General features: G+C 40.6%; 2 protein-coding genes across 4 annotated transcripts; both read right to left on the bottom strand.

Annotated features, from left to right (window-relative positions):
• Positions 1-3,261: 3,261 nt before the first annotated feature.
• Positions 3,262-16,807, bottom strand: LOC125890098 (gastrula zinc finger protein XlCGF57.1-like). 3 transcript variants are annotated; one of them, XM_049578574.1, is made up of 3 exons: positions 16,530-16,807; positions 16,339-16,379; positions 3,262-4,777 (listed from the first exon to the last, which is right to left on the bottom strand). In XM_049578574.1, exons 1-3 carry the CDS (start codon positions 16,699-16,701, stop codon positions 4,577-4,579), a joined length of 414 nt encoding a protein of 137 aa, XP_049434531.1. In that variant the 5' UTR covers positions 16,702-16,807; the 3' UTR covers positions 3,262-4,576. The 3 variants fall into 3 exon arrangements, with proteins under 3 accessions (XP_049434531.1, XP_049434532.1, XP_049434530.1); XM_049578575.1 differs by lacking the exons at positions 16,339-16,379; positions 16,530-16,807 and adding an exon at positions 5,087-5,352 and having other exon boundaries at positions 3,262-4,809; XM_049578573.1 differs by lacking the exon at positions 3,262-4,777 and having other exon boundaries at positions 13,864-16,379.
• Positions 8,769-11,405, bottom strand: LOC125890123 (zinc finger protein 286A-like). The gene is made up of 2 exons (XM_049578607.1): positions 11,123-11,405; positions 8,769-10,961 (listed from the first exon to the last, which is right to left on the bottom strand). Exons 1-2 carry the CDS (start codon positions 11,292-11,294, stop codon positions 9,940-9,942), a joined length of 1,194 nt encoding a protein of 397 aa, XP_049434564.1. The 5' UTR covers positions 11,295-11,405; the 3' UTR covers positions 8,769-9,939.
• Positions 16,808-17,110: the final 303 nt, after the last annotated feature.

Below are 17,110 nucleotides of genomic sequence, written 5' to 3'. Positions count from 1 at the left end.
ACAGTTGGTGTCTTGGTAAAACCAAAATACCTGGCAAAATGTGTAAAAGATTATGACTTTGCATGTTTTGTTTCACTAAATAAAGAACAGAAATGTTCACAAAATGCCACTAAACCAGTTTTACAACATTTATTATTTTTCAGCCAACAAGAAATTAACTGTGCTCATTTCATTCAGTTGGTCTAAATATATAGCACTCTTCACCTGCACTGACAGGAATCACAGTTTTCAAAATCTTAAGAACACACACAGTGAGGCACAAACAAGTCTGAAAATCAATACAGCTCCATCAAAATGAAACAAGTTGCACAACTCTTCAACAGTATGTAAAACTTTATTACCTCAGCCAACAAGGTTATATCTTCGGTTTGTCTTCAGCCCCTGTTACACTGCCTGTTCAAGGGAGGAATTTTACGCCGTTATTCCGCCTCATTGTGCTTTACAAAAGATATGATTGTGAAATGGGGCGACAGAGATGTCTCGGCATAAGGTCAGCAGCAGATCAGTTTCTGTGTACCAGGACAACCAGCAGGACGGGACAGGTGTAATGTTTTGACAACATTTTGTGTGCAGCCCAGTCCTGGGAGAATTAAAAAGCAGCAAGTCGCAGTTAGCAGCTAACTTAATGGAAAAGAAGAGCGGCTGAAAATGTTAAAAACTAGAGAGACGATGAGGTCTGGGAGCGCCTTATCCTCCGAGCAGAGGACAAGAGAATGAATGAGCCACTTACGAACTTGGAATACAAGTAAAAAAAAACATGGACATAAACACGCTTAAAGTGAAATTATGTACATGTATATCTAGAGTAGTGGTGGAAGACATATTCAGAGCCTTTACTTAAGTAAAAGTACGGGAAGATTGACTGAGATTGGTTTGTTAAATCAAGAGCCTGTAGGCCTCCTGCAAAGAATCTCAGTGTGTGTTATATTATGATTGAAGCGTACATTATTATCAATGCATCAGTCAGTACTTCACTTTACTGAACACATACAGTTATAATTTATGGTACTGCATAGATTACTATAGCACACTGCTTTACGGTGGATAGGGGCTGGTGTGGGATTCTTTTCCTCGTCGCCATTACACTTCCTGCCAAAATAACAAGACAGCCAACACTTTTGTCAGTCATATCAACAAAAAACAAAACAGGATTATGAGACTTATTACTTGTCGTTCCACTAACGTTATTTACCTTCTTTCATGTCCCTGTGGTCTGCAATATAAAGGCAAAACCAGCCAGTAACTCAGAACCAGAATCAATGAACACTGAAGATCTATTCATGGAGCGGATCCAAAATCCCCTGAAGCTACACACTTCAGGAGGTCAAACATCCAGCCACTGCACTCAGTGTCTGTGGCACTGATGTAGTTAACCCTGACTGCAGACATTCAGATCTGGCAACTAAACTCCTAAACTTTTATAGACATCTATAATTACCAGCATGGGCCCTTTGGATATGCTGTGTCATGTTTTGTACTTTCTCCTTTTTGTTATTCTGTGTATAGTTGTGTATTTTGTACATTTGTAAAGGCTCTGCTGTCATACACTGGTGTTTGAAGATGTTGAGAATAGTACAATACTCAAAGGACAGGTCATTCCTCAGGGTTGATCTCATTTAATTAGTGGTACCAGCTGGCTGATTCACCACACCTGGTAGTAATCTGTCTGTGTCTGTATGTGTTCTGTGAAGCTCCCCTTTCAGTGGCACTGATCAAAGTTTTGCTGCTGTTTTTAACCCTTCTCCTTGTGCATGAACGTCCTAAATAAACTGAATCTTGTTTGCCGTCCTGTCTGTCCTGGTTGTCCATTGTACCCACACACCCAAGATTAACCTTTTTGTTGCCCTAAGTATGCACAGTTTCACAGCAGCCCTGAGACTTCACTGCTATATAAACCATGGATTACCACAACCATCAGGAAACACAGACACTTATTACGCAGCAGCCAACAGTGTAAGAAGACTAAATTACAGTGCACAAGTTAAAGGAACTGATGGGATCACCATGTGAGTTGTACCCTGTATAATTCCTTGTGACAAATAAATGATTGATTGAAGTAGAACTATGTGTGGTGTGAAAAGAAAGTAACCATAAAATACCTTAATCGGATTAGGTTGGCAATGATCCTCTCCATGGCCTCCATCATGTTGGAAGTTAGGGCTACCGGTCTGAATTAGCTGGGTTGTCTAGGGTGCACAGTCTTTGGCACAGAAAGTTTTCCACAGGGCTGAAACCTCCTACAGACTAAGGCTCAGATTGAAGATGTGTTTTCTGATTTTAGTGTCAGGCAGACAATGGTAAGCAGCCAAGAACAAGAGAATAAGGATATTTAACATCGTCTCATATCGATCGCAGGCGCCTGAATTAAAGCGAGGTGAAATCATATTGTGACAGACTTTGTGATATCAGCAAATGTCGTATTGCTTTCCGAAGAATTGATATGAATTTGTATCACGATAAAACGTGTGATTTAAAGCCCTCTTGGTGAAAACATCTCCATGGCCACAGCATCTTTTCCGGCAGATCTTGCAGAGGTACGGTTTCTCACCAGTGTGGATTCTTCTAATGTGGACTATCAAGTTCACATCTGAAATCTCTTCCACAGGTGTTGCAATGATATGGCTTCTCACCTGAGTGGGTTCCCATGTGGCGAACTAAGTGAGTGCTAATCCTGAAATCTTTCCAACACATTTTACAAGAATATGGCTTCTCACCTGAGTGAGTTTTCATATGAGCTCGCAATACTGGTCTCTGATTGAAGCTTTTCCCACAGGTGTTGCAAGAATATTTCCTCACACTTGAATGGATTAATATATGAAATGTGTCTGATGTAAAAACACACATTAAATCTCATCGCTGTCACAAATGCTACTGCAAATGTTCGGTCTCTCCAATGATAGTAACAGCCTTTGTGTCTGTCAGGCTGGAGAAACATTCACGGTAATGTGACCAAAAATATTTAAGACGCATCGAATCTGGATTTAAGACTTTTTATGGCCTTATGTTACCCTGAGTACAAAAAAGACATCTGCGCAAATAAATACAAGCATACATTTAAAGACACAGTCCTCTACTAGTTTCCTAAAGCACATTCAAGTTTTACACACCTATTCTATGTAACTTTAACATCCTAACATCTTTTATCTTTTATCTTTTGTCTCGTCTTCTTGTATTCATATTTTTCCACTGTATACCTTGTGTGGAATTGTTATAAAAGGCATTTAGGGTGGAAATCAAGAGAATAATTTCATTGTACAGGAGAACTTGTTTTAATGGTGCACAACAATATACACCTTGACTTGACTACATAAAAAACAGCAGAAGAAAGTTAAGACATTTTAAAAAATAATAAATTAACACACACAATACAGTAGTACCCATGCATTTAAAATGTTAGTAAACACATGACATCACTCTCAGAGAAATGTAGTTTTTAAGTATGAAACATGACAGTACTCATACACATTGGCCCCTGTGTGTTACTGAGGCCATGATGTGTAAATACCATTTTTGGAGCAGCAAGTCCTGGTGAAATTCCCAAGCCAAGTCTATTTAATAATATCTGCCAATATCCCGCCAAGAACATGATTCATGTTAAACTTTTCCTTAAGTGCTGCAACCATGTGGCTCCTCAGTTCTGTAAATTATTGTGTGTTTTTACCATGAACCACGAGAACTGAATCATCTCCCACATATCTAGCAAATACAAGGCTGCTTCCCGTCCTTTTATATGATCTTTTATGCTTTGCCAAATCAGACGAATCACGAATCGCATCTTTTCCCGCAGATCTTACAGAGGTATGGTTTCTCACCAGTGTGGATTCTTCTGACGTGGACTATCAAGTCACCGTTAGGTCCAAAATCTTTCCCACAGGTGGTGCAAGAATATGGCTTCTCATCTGTGTGTGTTCTTGTGTGGCGAATCAAGTAAGTGCTGGAACCAAAATCTTTCCCACATGTTTTGCAGGCATACGGCCTCTCTCCTGTGTGGATTTACATGTGGCGTATCAAGTGAGTGCTAGTTCTGAAATCTTTCCAGCATGTTTTACAAGAATACGGTTTCTCATCTGTGTGGGTTTTCATGTGGCGAATCAGCTGACTGCTAGATCTGAAACCTTTCCAACATGTGTTGCAAGTATACGGCTTCTCACCTGCGTGGATTCTCATGAGGTCCACCAAGCCACTATTACGATTGAATTTTTTTCCACAGGTGTTGCAAGAGTATGGCTTCTCATCTGTGTGTATTATCAGGTGTCTCTTCAGATTTTCTACCACACATGCCACATTTGAAAGGCCTTTTATCTGTGTGAGTATTACCGTAATGACTGTTGCTTTTGTGATGTTGATTCTGTAGTTTTAGCCCTACATTCGTAGGCGACTCTCCATGCTTGTCTCTTTTCTGATCATGGCTCTCAGCCACGTGAGAGTTGTGCAAGAAGATTCTGTGGTCTCCGTTTGGTCTGGATTCTTCACAGTTATCACAGTCAGATTTGTCTTTCAGCCAACTGCTACACACGTTAGCAGAGAGCTCTGTCTGTTCTGCACTCAGACATTTTTCAGGATTAAAATATAGAGTCTAATCTTCACTGTGGTCACTTTGCTCGTCAGTAGGAGTCAACATAAAGGCGTCAGTCTCCTGCTTCAGTGCAAGCTGCTCTCCCTCCTGACTGGTGCAAAGTTCCTCCTGCTCCTCTTTAACCTGTGGAGGCTCTGGCTCCTCTTGGTCCACACTGGTGCTAATCTCCTGAATACAGAGCTGCTGGTCAGAGAGAACCTCCTCCTCCTTACAGACATGATGCTGTGGGAGCTCTGGGGGGACACACAACAAAAGGATCAGGATACTAACGTGATGGTTGAGAAACACATATTATCAAATAAATACAACCAGTGTGTATTTGAACCATTAAGATCTCACACGTCCTGTGTGAGTACTTAAAAGAAAAGGTGCTACACGCCTATCCTACGTAACTTAATTTCGGGTTTCCAAATAGCATATTATTGCCAGTCTATATTTAAACAATCGGGATTATATGTGACTGATTTTTTCTGTTTTGTGTCATTAAATTAACGTTAAAGTTTTACGCACCTATCCTGTGTAATTTTATTTCAGGTTTCCAAATTATATCCAACAGTCTCCGCTGACGGTTGATCTCCTCTTCGTACTCCACGATGATTCTCTTAAAAACTCCGAATATTTCTTTAGCAGCAGTCGTCAGTCGCTCGTTGACAAACTCTCCCAAATACTCAACTGAAGGCATTGTTGCTCGGTTATAAATTAAGGAAATTATCTGCGTTACGACTGCAATATCATCTTGCGGCTAACAGCTACTAGCCTGTGTTGTTTACTTCCGCTGTGTGTCACACTGTTAAGTTCCGGCAGCGGAAGTGAGTTCTTCTTCTGTGGAAATTTACGGCAGCTGGCCGACCTCGCATTGCTGCCACCTTCCGGACGTAGCCCATTACTGCGTCATCTTCGCTTCAGATCGGGTGCGTCAAAGGGTCCAGTCCGGCCAGTAAAACGGACTGAGTATTTACACGGGACTAGGCTTTTAACTTGAATTTAATGGTAGTCGTGTTCTTCAAATTAAATTGTCCTTTTCTTAGGCCTTGTTTACACGGATACTGATACATTTAAAAACAGATTTTTATTCATCCTATAAAAAAAAAAAATTCCAGGTTTACACAGTCAGTTGTGAAAACGATATCCCTGTTTACACGAAAGCACAAAACCGGCAGTTATTGCTGCAATTAGCATGCCAGGCCAGTAGGTCTAACACCATAGAACGTTCTGGGCATGCACACGCAGTGATTTTTTTTCCCTCTTGGCACTACTGTTAAAAACAATGATAAACTATATTTTAACCTTATAGCATAGTTAGCTGCTATGCACTTACTAACATTGGGCACAGCAGACAGCTTTGTGTGCCGATGAAGCGGTGATGTTGATGCAGCAGTGCTAAGTTCATTTGTAAGCTTGTAAGTAGTCCCAAATGTGCTAACAAAACGTAAACAACCCGGCATATATCCGCCATTGTTGTTGTGGTTACCGGGTGCCTAATGAGCATGCGCGAACTGGGTTGCAATGTCATTGTTTTCCAAAATCTCTGTCTATCCTGTTTACACGTCTCCACAGAAACGAATATTTTTAAAAATGTTTGGAAGCCATTTTTGAAAATCTCCGTTTTCCTTGAGAAAAACGCCGGTTACGTGTAAATGATGCGCAAAGATAAATACCCTTTTCATAAATATACTGAACCGTGTAAACAGGTCCTTATTCTGGCCAACCTGACATATCAGAGGCTCACAATCACCTGTCAGTCAAAAGCTTATCAGTTTTTAAATTCAGCTGATCACCTTACAGTAGTAGGAGTCATCAACATTTCAACTAGCTACAGTAGCTATGCTAGCGCTTGCTAGCGTCTGCGTATCAACCCCCTGATTATACTGGAATATGGTAACTTAAACTACTGCTCATTTTAGAGAGGCCACTGCGAGAAAATGTGTTCTTTGTTTAAATTATAGCACAATTAACATACAATGAATCATAGTTGTTTGTTTATGGCTGCCAGCATTAGCTAGCGCAGCTAGCACGCTAACTAAGTCAGCTGAAAAGCTGTCTCAACCTCAAAATGTTGATTGAAAACAGAGGACAATGTTTCATTGTATGATTCTGCTTAAATGCCTCTCTTTTGAACAGCTGTCCTCGCCACCTTTTCATTGCTTTTCATGCCACCTACCCGTCACTACCCCACCTTCTTACACAATTAAGTGCGAGCAAGATTTCATAAACTAGCTCAGGCGACTCTAGGACGCACCAGACCTGATACTCTGATTTGAGACAATGAGTGCCTGCATATGAAGATTTTATGAGGATGAACCTGTTCAAGCTGAACTGTCATTAAAATAGCATACAGCTCCAAGATGTACACATTTAAATAGTTTAAAGTTCTTTTGCTGATCTTGACATTCAGCCCCTGACCTATGTGGCTCCTGTAGCATCAGTTGCTGAAATCTTTGACCCATGTGTGAGGATTAAAAGCCACTCCCTGTACCAGCTGTCCATAAGGCAGTAGTATTAATTTATAAGGTTTACCCATTTATTCTTTACTCTGCCCACATGTAGCTCCAAATCCACTTTTGGGCTCTCTGGCAACCAGATTGTTACTGACAGCCGTAGAACTGCAGAGCAGAACTCCTGACTATGGAGTTGTTTTTTCTTTCTGTTTTAGACGGATGGCATTTTATTCAAATGTAGCACTCTCTTATACTTTTTTTTTCTTTAAGCAAGGTATTTTTTATTTGTAATTCAATAAGGATATACAGAGTATTAATAAACAGACACAGAACCAGTGAGGACAAAAAGACCACCCCACACACCCACCCATCAACCCAGGAACAACCAGAGAAAGCCAGATGAGTCATAGGCATCTGATAGAGAAGACAAAAATAAATAAATAAAAGGGAAACATGACGACAAATTAATTAGCTTGTGTGGCATAAGTAGGGGAGTGTAGCGTGTTAAATTACAGTTTTTCAGCCTCCATATTTGCCACAAAAGTTAAAAGTGGTTACCAGGTGGCAAAGAAGCGTGCCAGTGATAATATAATAAAACAAAAGATTTTCTCCAGTTGTAAATAATACGTAACATCCTTGATCAAATGCCCATATGTTGGAGGTGACGAGTCCTTCCATTTACACAGGATGAGCCCTCTGGACAGAAGTGAGCAGAAAGAGACAACATCCGCTTGGGCTCTACTGAAGTCAACATCTAGAGGAATTTCTCCAAATAATGCTATGTACATAGATGTGACAACCAGCCATCCAAATATTGTTGAAAAAGTTTTTAATATTAAATCCCAGAAATGAAATATTTTCACACATGACCAGAACATGTGACATCAAGTGACTGAAGACTGTTTACACCTGTCGCACGAAGCTTCAGTATGTCTGCTGATCTTAGCCAACTGTGCTCTGGACCAGTGGAGTCGTTGTTTGAACAACAATGTATCTCAGAAAAATAGAAGATGGATAAATTTCTTGAATAGTGTAATGCCTCACCTCATCCAATATCTGCTCTCCAATGTCCTCCTCCCATCACTGCTATAACCTTTGTGCCCTTTTTGGCCAGTTTTTGGCCATTTGAGTTGCTTTAACATATGTAAATTAGTGGTATATGATACAAACAGACATGGAAAGGGTTAATATCCGATTACATAATGATTTAACTTCATTAAAAACAAATTAATGAAAAGAATGAAACAAAAAACCCTGGAGGAACTGATCAAAAAATAATAACTTTTGGGTGGGATGACATCTTTTTTGTCATAGGACGAAATTAAGACTTATTAAAATCTGACATTGCACACAAAACTTAAAAAAAATAAAATGAATAAAAACATTTTAATAAAAAGGAATGAAACAAAAAAACTGGAGGAACTGATCAGAAGTTGAGAGTGTGAAACATATGGTCCTTTGACAATTTGTGGTCGTGGTAAATATGTAGGAAGTATTTATCTTAGCGCAGCACAAAGGTTAAAGAGCCCAAAGCTGCAAGATTATGAGCACTGAGTAATACATAGATTTGACTTTATTACTTTATTACTCAGAATTGTACAGAGTCAGTACCCCTGAAACTGCTCCTGCAATACTAACATTAAAGTACCGTAATACATCAATATTGAACATTAGATTCCAGGCACCTCATCAGCACCACACTCAGAATAACAGGAATGCAGAAGTAAATCATTTAATAATAGCCACAACAAAGATAAGTAAAAGAGATCTGAGTTTATTGAAATAACGGCGATAGTGCATTAAGTATATACAATACAAATGAACACAATCATATCCAGCAGAGTAACTGTTAATAATTGTTTTCACACCACACTACACTGTAAACAGCATCTTCACTGTCCATTTCGAGACAAAAGAAGTCAGAATGAGTTTATATTACGCCTTAAAGCCAGAGCTCAATAAATACACTTAATCGTTAGTTGCCTTCAGGAGTGTCCACTGAACTTCAGCTGGGCTAAGAGAGAGACGAGATTGTATTTTAAATGTAACACAAATATCAATAAAAGAAAAAGATTTGTTAAACTGTAATTTGTTCAAAAAAGATCTGACCCGGCGTTTTTTTTTTTTTAATCATATTCCTGTTAGAGTCAAGGCAGGATGTGTTATTACACAGATAATGTATGTCTTTGTATCCTGAAATTAAATGTGGATCACATAACATGTATGGTGCCATTATTTTCTATAAATAATATTTATGTAAAATAAATGAGAAACACATTAACAATCAAAATAAGTGTGCTACATTAGAGCAATTTAGCATAATTTTTAAACATAATTTTATGTAGTATGGGCAAGTTGGCATGAGAATACTGAGAGAAAAAAACAGTTTTAAACAGTAACATATTTATGGTCCCTTCGTCAACCCCACTGGGTAAGCATGATAAGGTGAGCTAACGTCCTCCTACGGCCAACACATCGTGAATGTGATGTCACTGGATCCTAAGACAATGTGTTAAGAATATCCAACTTAAAATTAACCTCACCACACTCAATGTTATACATAAGTACAGTATTTGAGTACATGTAGTTACATTCCACCGCTCAATATGAGGCATCAAACTACCATACAGTATCATATCATACTTTAACTTAACCTCCAGCCGGTGAGCTGCAACATTAAAACACCTGCATGTTATAACTTAACACTTGGAGAGAAATGTTCTTCACTGTAACTTTTACTTTGGATGTCAGTCACACCCATCTGCAGCTTGATGAACAGAATTAGCTCATATTGAGACATCAGGGTGAATTCAGCATTATATACAAAGTCTTTTCAAAAAAAAAATTGGGAGATTATGATTGTTTTAAAGAAATACTGATCGCAGGAATATGAGTAACGCAATAATACGATGACAAAGATTTAGGTTAGTGCATTCTTCTCATGTGGTCTTTCAAGGTACCACTGAGTCTGAAATTTTTCCCACAGGTTTTGCAAGAATATGGCTTCTCACCAGTGTGGGTTCTGATGTGGCCAATCAGGTGACCAATAAGTCTGAAAGCTCTCCCACATGTTTGGCATGTGTACGGCTTCTCACCTGTGTGAGTTCTCATGTGGACTTTTAAGTGACTGCCTGATCTGAAATCTTTCCCGCATGTTTTGCACAAATGCGGCTTCTCGCCCGTGTGGACTCTGATATGAGCCTTCAGATCAGATGATCGACAGAATCGTTCCCCACAGGTGTTGCAAAGGTACGGCTTCTCGCCTGTGTGGAGTCTTATGTGAGCCTTCAGTATTGACGGCTGGTTGAATCTTTTCCCGCAAGTGTTGCAGGAATACGGCTTCTCACCTGTGTGGATTTTCAGATGTCTCTTCAGATCTGACTTGCACCTAAAAACTTTCTCACACAAGTTACACTTGAAAGACTTTTTACCTGTGTGGGTATTATAGTGAATGGTTGCAATAGTGGGGTCAGTTATATTAATGTAGTAACTGTTGCTTTTGTAATGTTGATTCTGTTGTTTTGACCCTGCAATTCTAGTCGATCCTAAGTCTCCGTGCTCGCCTCTGTCCTGATCTTGGCTCTGAGAGTTGTGAGAGAAGAACCAGCTCCTCTCACTGGTTGGTTCTGGTACCACAGAGCTGTTAACTGAAATGTAGTTAAGAGGCCTGTCCTCCACCACATTCTGAGTTTCATCAATGATAAAGTTCAGACCATGATCGTCACTGTGGTCACTTTCATCATAAGTAGGCGTCAACATAAAGGCGTCAGTCTCCTGCTTCAGTACAAGCTGCTTCTCCTCCTGGGCGCTGCGGGGTTCCTCCTGCTCCTCTTTCACCTGTGGAGGCTCCTGGTCCTCTTGGTCCAGACTGGAGTTGCTCTCCTGAATACAGAGCTGCTGGCTAGGGAGAGCCATTTCCTCCCTATAGGCATGGTGCTGTGGGAGCTCTGGAGGGACACAGAACAAAAGGGAACAGGATGCTAACGTCACTGCTATGGCACAGAAACAGACGTCTGAGCAAATAAATACAACAAGCACGTGTATAGACAATTAGTATCATATCAATCACACTCATCTGATGGTATTTTGACGAACAGGTTTCACACACCAATGCTGTGTAACTTAATTTCAGGCTTCCAGACGATATCCAACAGTCTGCGCTGACGGTCGATCTCTTCTTCGTACTCGACGATGGTCCTTTTAAAAACTCCGAATATTTCGTCAGCAGCAGCAGTTAGTCTCTCGATGACAAACTCTCTCAAATACTCGACTGAAGACATCGTTGTTTAATTAGAAATAAGGAATTATCGGCGCCACGAGACTACAAAATCGCCCTACAGCTCTTCCAGTTGGCAAACCGCAAACGGCTAAAGCTAGCAGCAGTTGGAATGCTGTTTACTTCCGGTGGGTGTCACACTGTTACGCTCCGACAGTGGGAGTGAGTTATTTTCCTTTTCGCTTTCAACGCGTGGTATTTTATTAAAACCTTGTGCGCTAAAAACCAAGGGTAAAAATAAACAAATTACTTCGGTGGAACTTATACTTTTAACTAGAATGACTGTCACTTTGTGGACAACAATTTTGCAAAAATAAAAGTTGTAATTCTCTCCTAAAAACATACCTCTATTGGAAAGCATATCCTGACTGTATGTCTGCCTATTTTATTGCTATCTTATTGATTTTAATGTCCATTTATTATCTTGATTTTAGCTTTGGTGTTCCTTATTTTAACTTTTCTAGGTGATATTTTATGACGTGCTTTATGTTTTATTCTTCTTGTGTTTAGTTTTATTGTACAGCACACTGTAACTGTGTTTTGAAAGATGCTATATAAATAAAGCTTCTTATTATCATTTATTATTATTTATTTTAGCACACTGTTTTTTTATATGTCTTCTTTGATTATTTTTCTTGACATTATCTGGTATTATCATCGGTTGTTGCATTATTTTATTTTTGTATTATTCTAACCGTTTGATGTGCAACCTACATGCTTATCTGCTTCAGTGATGGTATTTTATCTTTATTGTTATTGTTCTTTGTATTGTAATTTTTTTGTGTTAACCTAGGATCAACCATGTAAAGCACTTTGTTTTGAAAAGCGGTCTATTAAAAAAAAAAAAGGTTGTATTATTATCATAATTATTATTAAAGTAGAAATACCACCGTGTAATTCATGATGTACTCAAAATGTTACTCCAGTAAAAGTACATGAGCATTATTTGCAAAGTATATATATGTGTTAAGCAGCTGGACCAACTGGAGCTCACTTTACAGCCGCAGGGCTTCCTTTCTGGTGTCACCTTCTTAAGTGTTTTTGTCACTTTGCAGATAATGGTTTAGCACCAAAAAAAAAACAGCGAGAACAACAGCTACAAAAACAAGAACAACAAACAACAAAAAAGCATTGGTGGAGGAATTCATGGTATGTGAAGTGTTACAAGCAAAAATGCTTAAAGAAAGAGGCACTCATAATTAGGCAGAATGTGTAACATGCATGTGCACAGATAGACTCCAAGTGGTGCCCAAGCGCCTGCCCTTTTGCTTTTTGACTAGGTAAGTGCTTTTTTGCAACTTGTTTTGCTTGTGTTTATTTTGTACCTTGTGGCAGCTGCATGCAAATTGTGCATCCTGCAGAGCAGCGTCATGTCTGTCTCCCTTGATGTGTACCATTTGCATGTGGCAGTTGTTGAGCTCAGTTTTTCACATGGCAGCAGGGGGCCCTCTCCCTGTGTCAACATCCGGCTCCTCCCAGGTGGTCTGCTCGGGCCAGGGATGCATGGTTTTCCGTGTCAGCCCTGTCAATCAGTACCCTCGACCATGGCTGGGAAGGTTATTTTTTGAAATATAACAGGCTACGTATTTGATAGTAACCCTGTTGAAAACTTATACTACACTAATAGGAGCTGATCAGAGTTACAGAGGAATAGAAGTAACTAATAGAGTAATGTTTGAGTTAGATACGTGGTGGCTGGATGACTCTTACTGAGCAATAACAGCAACATGGAGACGGCTAACTTTCTTCAGCATCATTTTACTCTTCTACACATTTGTCAGCTTCACAACACCTCCTGAACATGCTACTGGGCAAACCAATCAGACGCTGGTAAGACTTTATCTGAAGTAAAACAACAGCGGCAGATTCAGCAGATTATTGTAACAGTTTTAACGTCACTGTTGAAAGTATTTACACGTCATTAATTAACTGTAAGCATAAACATATAAATACTTGTATGAACATTGGTCATATTAACTTCACACCTGGGCCCTGTTTTAGAAAGTGGGTTTAGTACCCTGAGAAAACAGAAGGTAGGAGATTAAGCAGATTTCATCCATCGATCCATTTCCATCCGCTTATCCGGGGCCGGGTCGCGGGGGCAGCAGGCCAAGCAAAGCACCCCAGATGTCCCTCTCCCCAGCAAAGCTTTCCAGCTCCTCCTGGGGGACCCCAAGGTGTTCCCAGGCCAGATGAGATATGTAATCCCTCCAGCATGATCTGGGTCTGCCCCGGGGCCTCCAACCAGTGGGACGTGCCAGGAACACCTCTAAAGGGTAGCACCCAGGAGGATCCTGATCAGATGCCCGAACCACCTCGAATGACCCCTTTCGACATTAAGGAGCAGCGGCTCTACCCCGAGCTCCTTACCCTATCTCTAAGGCTGAGCCCAGCCACGCCACAGAGGAAACTCATGACCATAGGTGAGGGTTGGGACCAGTAAATTAAAAGATTTGCCTTCTGACTCAGCGCTCTCTTCACCACGATGGTCCAGCGCAGCGCCTGCATCACTGCAGACGCTGCACCAAACTGTGTATTCATCTATTACTCCATTCTACCCTCAATCATGAACAAGACCACAAGATAGTTGAACTCCTTTGCTTGAGGCAGCAACTCTCCCACTTTATTGACACAATGACCAAAGTACAGTAATTACACAGCTCCACCGATCAAATAAAAACACAGCATCAAATCATACTTTAAAGTCCCATTTCCACCAAACACTTTCGGTATGGTACTTTTGGAACAAAAAGTAATCTTTTAGATTGTAGATGGTGCCTAGGCCCTCGGTCTACTTCGGGTTGCCACCACAAACAGTCCTCTTAAATGTGGGCGGGGTTGTTGTCACTCACTGCTCCGTCCAGCACTCGCTGTATTTCCTCATCAGCGGTGACACAGATTGAAGTCTGCACCTTGTTTATCATCCACAGCACGAGACTGCATGATGACATTTTCAGAACAAAATGAAACAGGCTGCAGTGAGAGTCTCTCTCCATGGGATATTTAAAAATAGCGGGTTTGTGCATTTAGTCCTTCTCAGGCAAGCTTTTTTTTTGTCCAAGTGAGGATTGGGATATATGACGTTTCGGTTGAAATTAATTAGAGCTCGGAGAAGAGGTGTGTTGCATGATTTATGCTGTCAACTCATGCATTGAGTGACATTGCAAGGTAATGTTCCACCTTAAAAGGTGCCGGCAGTCAGCCTAGTGAGTTTAACTATTTTTTTTCTCAGTCTCCAGCTGCTGTGAGAGGCAGCAAAACATCCTTTCATTTTATAGTTACAGTTTACTAATAAAACTCTCCACAGTATGAACAGTGGTTACATGAGCCTCAAAACCAGACACAATTCAGCCCTGAGCAGAGTGACCGTCCACTACTGACCAATCAGACTGCAGTGTTCACAGCCCCACCTTTCAGTACCAGATCTGTGTGCTAGGTACCCCAACAGAGGAAGGACCAAACATGGGGACGGTTAGTAACAGTTCCATCGGTACCATCCACTACTTTTCACAGTGGAAACGGAAAACAAGCACACCGGACTGAGCTGTACAGTACTGCTCGGTGGAAACGGGGCTTAAGTTAACCTCTAAAACACCTGCATGTTTTAACTTGACTCTGAAAAGAACTGTTCATCACTCATTTTTGATGTCAGTCACATCCATCTGCAGCCTTGATGAACAGAATTTGCTCATAGTTGAAACTTCAGGATGAAATTTGTTTTATATACAAAGTCTTTTCGAAGATTTGGGAGATTTTCTTTGTTTCAAAGAAATACTGTTAACAGAAATATGAGTACTGCAGTAATCATAAAATATATGAGGTTAATGATTTCTTCTCGTGTGGACTCTCAACTCATAGTTACGTCTGAAGTCTTTCCCACAGATGTTGCAGGAAAATGGCTTCTCGCCTGTGTGGATTTTCGTGTGGCTGATCAAGTTAGTACTGAAACTGAAAGCTCTCCCACACGTTAAACATGTATATGGCTTCTCACCTGTGTGAGTACTCATGTGGAGTTTCAAGGCACTTTTAAGTCTGAAAACTTTCCCACATGTTTTGCATGAATACGGCCTCTCTCCCGTATGGATTCTTGTATGAGCCGTCAACAATGATGGCCAACCGAATCTCTTCCCACAGGCACTACAAGAATACGGCTTCTCGCCTGTGTGGGTTCTCAGGTGGCGTGTCATCTGACCGCTCGTTCTGAAATTTTTCCCACAGGTGGTGCAAGTATGTGGCTTCATATCTGCATGGATTCTCATGTGGACCAACAAGCAACTGTGGCGAGCAAATGCTTTTCCACACATTTTGCAAGAATATGGCCTCTCACCTGTATGGACTCTTACGTGGTTTTTCAGATCTGATATCCGAAGAAATCTTTTCCCACAGGTGATGCAAGAATGTGGCTTCTCACCTGTGTGGACTCTTGTATGAGCCTTCAGTATTGATGTCTGACTGAATCTTTTCCCACAGGTGTTGCAAGAATACGGCTTCTCACCTGTGTGGGTTAAAAGGTGTCTCTGCAAATATGACTTGCACCTAAAAGTTTTCCCGCATGTGCCACATTTTACAGACTTTTTACCTGTTTGAATATCGCAGTGAAATGTTACCATGGTAGGATTAGTTGTATTGTTAGTGTGACTGTTGCTATTGTGATGTTGAGTGTGTAGCACTGCCTCTGCATTTCTAGTCGGTCCGGAGTCTCCGTGCTCCTGATCCTGATCTTGGCTCTGAGAGTTTTGAAAGAGGAGCAGGTGGTCACTGTTTGGTTCTTGCACTACAGAGCTGTTAACTGAAATGTAGTTTAGGTGCTTTTCTTTCACCACACTCTGAGTTTCATCCAAACTAAAGTTCAGAGCTTCGCCGTAGTCACTTTCCTCATCAGTAGAAGTCACCATAAAAGCATCAGTCTCCTGCTTCAGCACAAGCTGCTCTCCCTCCTGACTGGTGCACAGTTCATCCTGCTCCTCTTTAATATGTGGAAGCTCGTTGTCCTCTTGGTCCAGACTGGAGTTAATCTCCTGAACACAGAGCTGCTGGTCAGAGAGAACCTCCTCCTCCTCCTCCTTACAGACATGTTGCTGTGGGAGCTCTGGAGGGACAGAGGACAAAAAGGAACAGGATGCTAACGTAACGGTGGAGAACAAAATGTAGATGTGAAATAATTTTTAACAGTCTGCATTTAAGCAATTCTAAGTGAAATAACGGGTTTGTATTGTTAAATAAATATAGTTTTACTCACCTATTCTGTGTAGCTTTATATCGGGTTTCCAAACGATATCCAACAGTCTGCGCTGACGGTCGATCTCTTCCTCATACTCGACGATGGTCCTTTTAAAAACTCCGAATATTTCTTCGGCAGCAGCAGTTAGTCTCTCGTTAACAAACTCTCTTAAATACTCAACTGAAGACATCGTTGTTTAATTATAAAATAAATAATTATCCAGGTCTGGGATTCATCACCGTCTTCAAGCTAACTCAAATCGTCCGCACGGCTAACTGTAGCAGCGCCTGTGTTGTTTACTTCCGGTGGGTGTCCCACTATCTAATTCCGACAGCGGAAGTGGAATAATTTTCCTTTCCGCTTTCGGCATTTTATTAAAAATTCGTGTGTTTAACATTAGTAAGAGTGAACATCAGTTTATACCTTAAAGAACTATGGTGCTCTTTACCGACACGCATTTGTCACTGTACTTATTAGTGAAAGGGTGAATTAAGGGGGGATTGAGACAGTTTTTGAATTTCCTTCCTCTGCATGCTTTCTTGCCATTAATTACAAAAAAATGTAGCCCAATAAATTAGACATTCCTGTTATACTTAAGT

Source organism: Epinephelus fuscoguttatus, linkage group LG6, assembly GCF_011397635.1.
Source record: "Epinephelus fuscoguttatus linkage group LG6, E.fuscoguttatus.final_Chr_v1".
NCBI classification, from domain to species: domain Eukaryota; kingdom Metazoa; phylum Chordata; class Actinopteri; order Perciformes; family Serranidae; genus Epinephelus; species Epinephelus fuscoguttatus.
Note: the sequence above shows the minus strand (reverse complement) of the source record. Positions and strands in the feature narration are given on the sequence as shown.

What these genes read in the sequence shown, in the direction of transcription:
- LOC125890123 (XM_049578607.1), bottom strand. Translation starts at nt 11,294, where the DNA reads ATGTCTTCAGTCGAGTATTTGAGAGAGTTTGTCATCGAGAGACTAACT. An exon ending in AATTAAGTTACACAGCATTG is followed by an intron (nt 10,962 to 11,122) that starts GTGTGTGAAACC and finishes GTGTCCCTCCAG; the next exon opens with AGCTCCCACAGCACCATGCC.
- LOC125890098 (XM_049578573.1), bottom strand. Translation starts at nt 16,701, where the DNA reads ATGTCTTCAGTTGAGTATTTAAGAGAGTTTGTTAACGAGAGACTAACT. An exon ending in TATAAAGCTACACAGAATAG is followed by an intron (nt 16,380 to 16,529) that starts GTGAGTAAAACT and finishes CTGTCCCTCCAG; the next exon opens with AGCTCCCACAGCAACATGTC.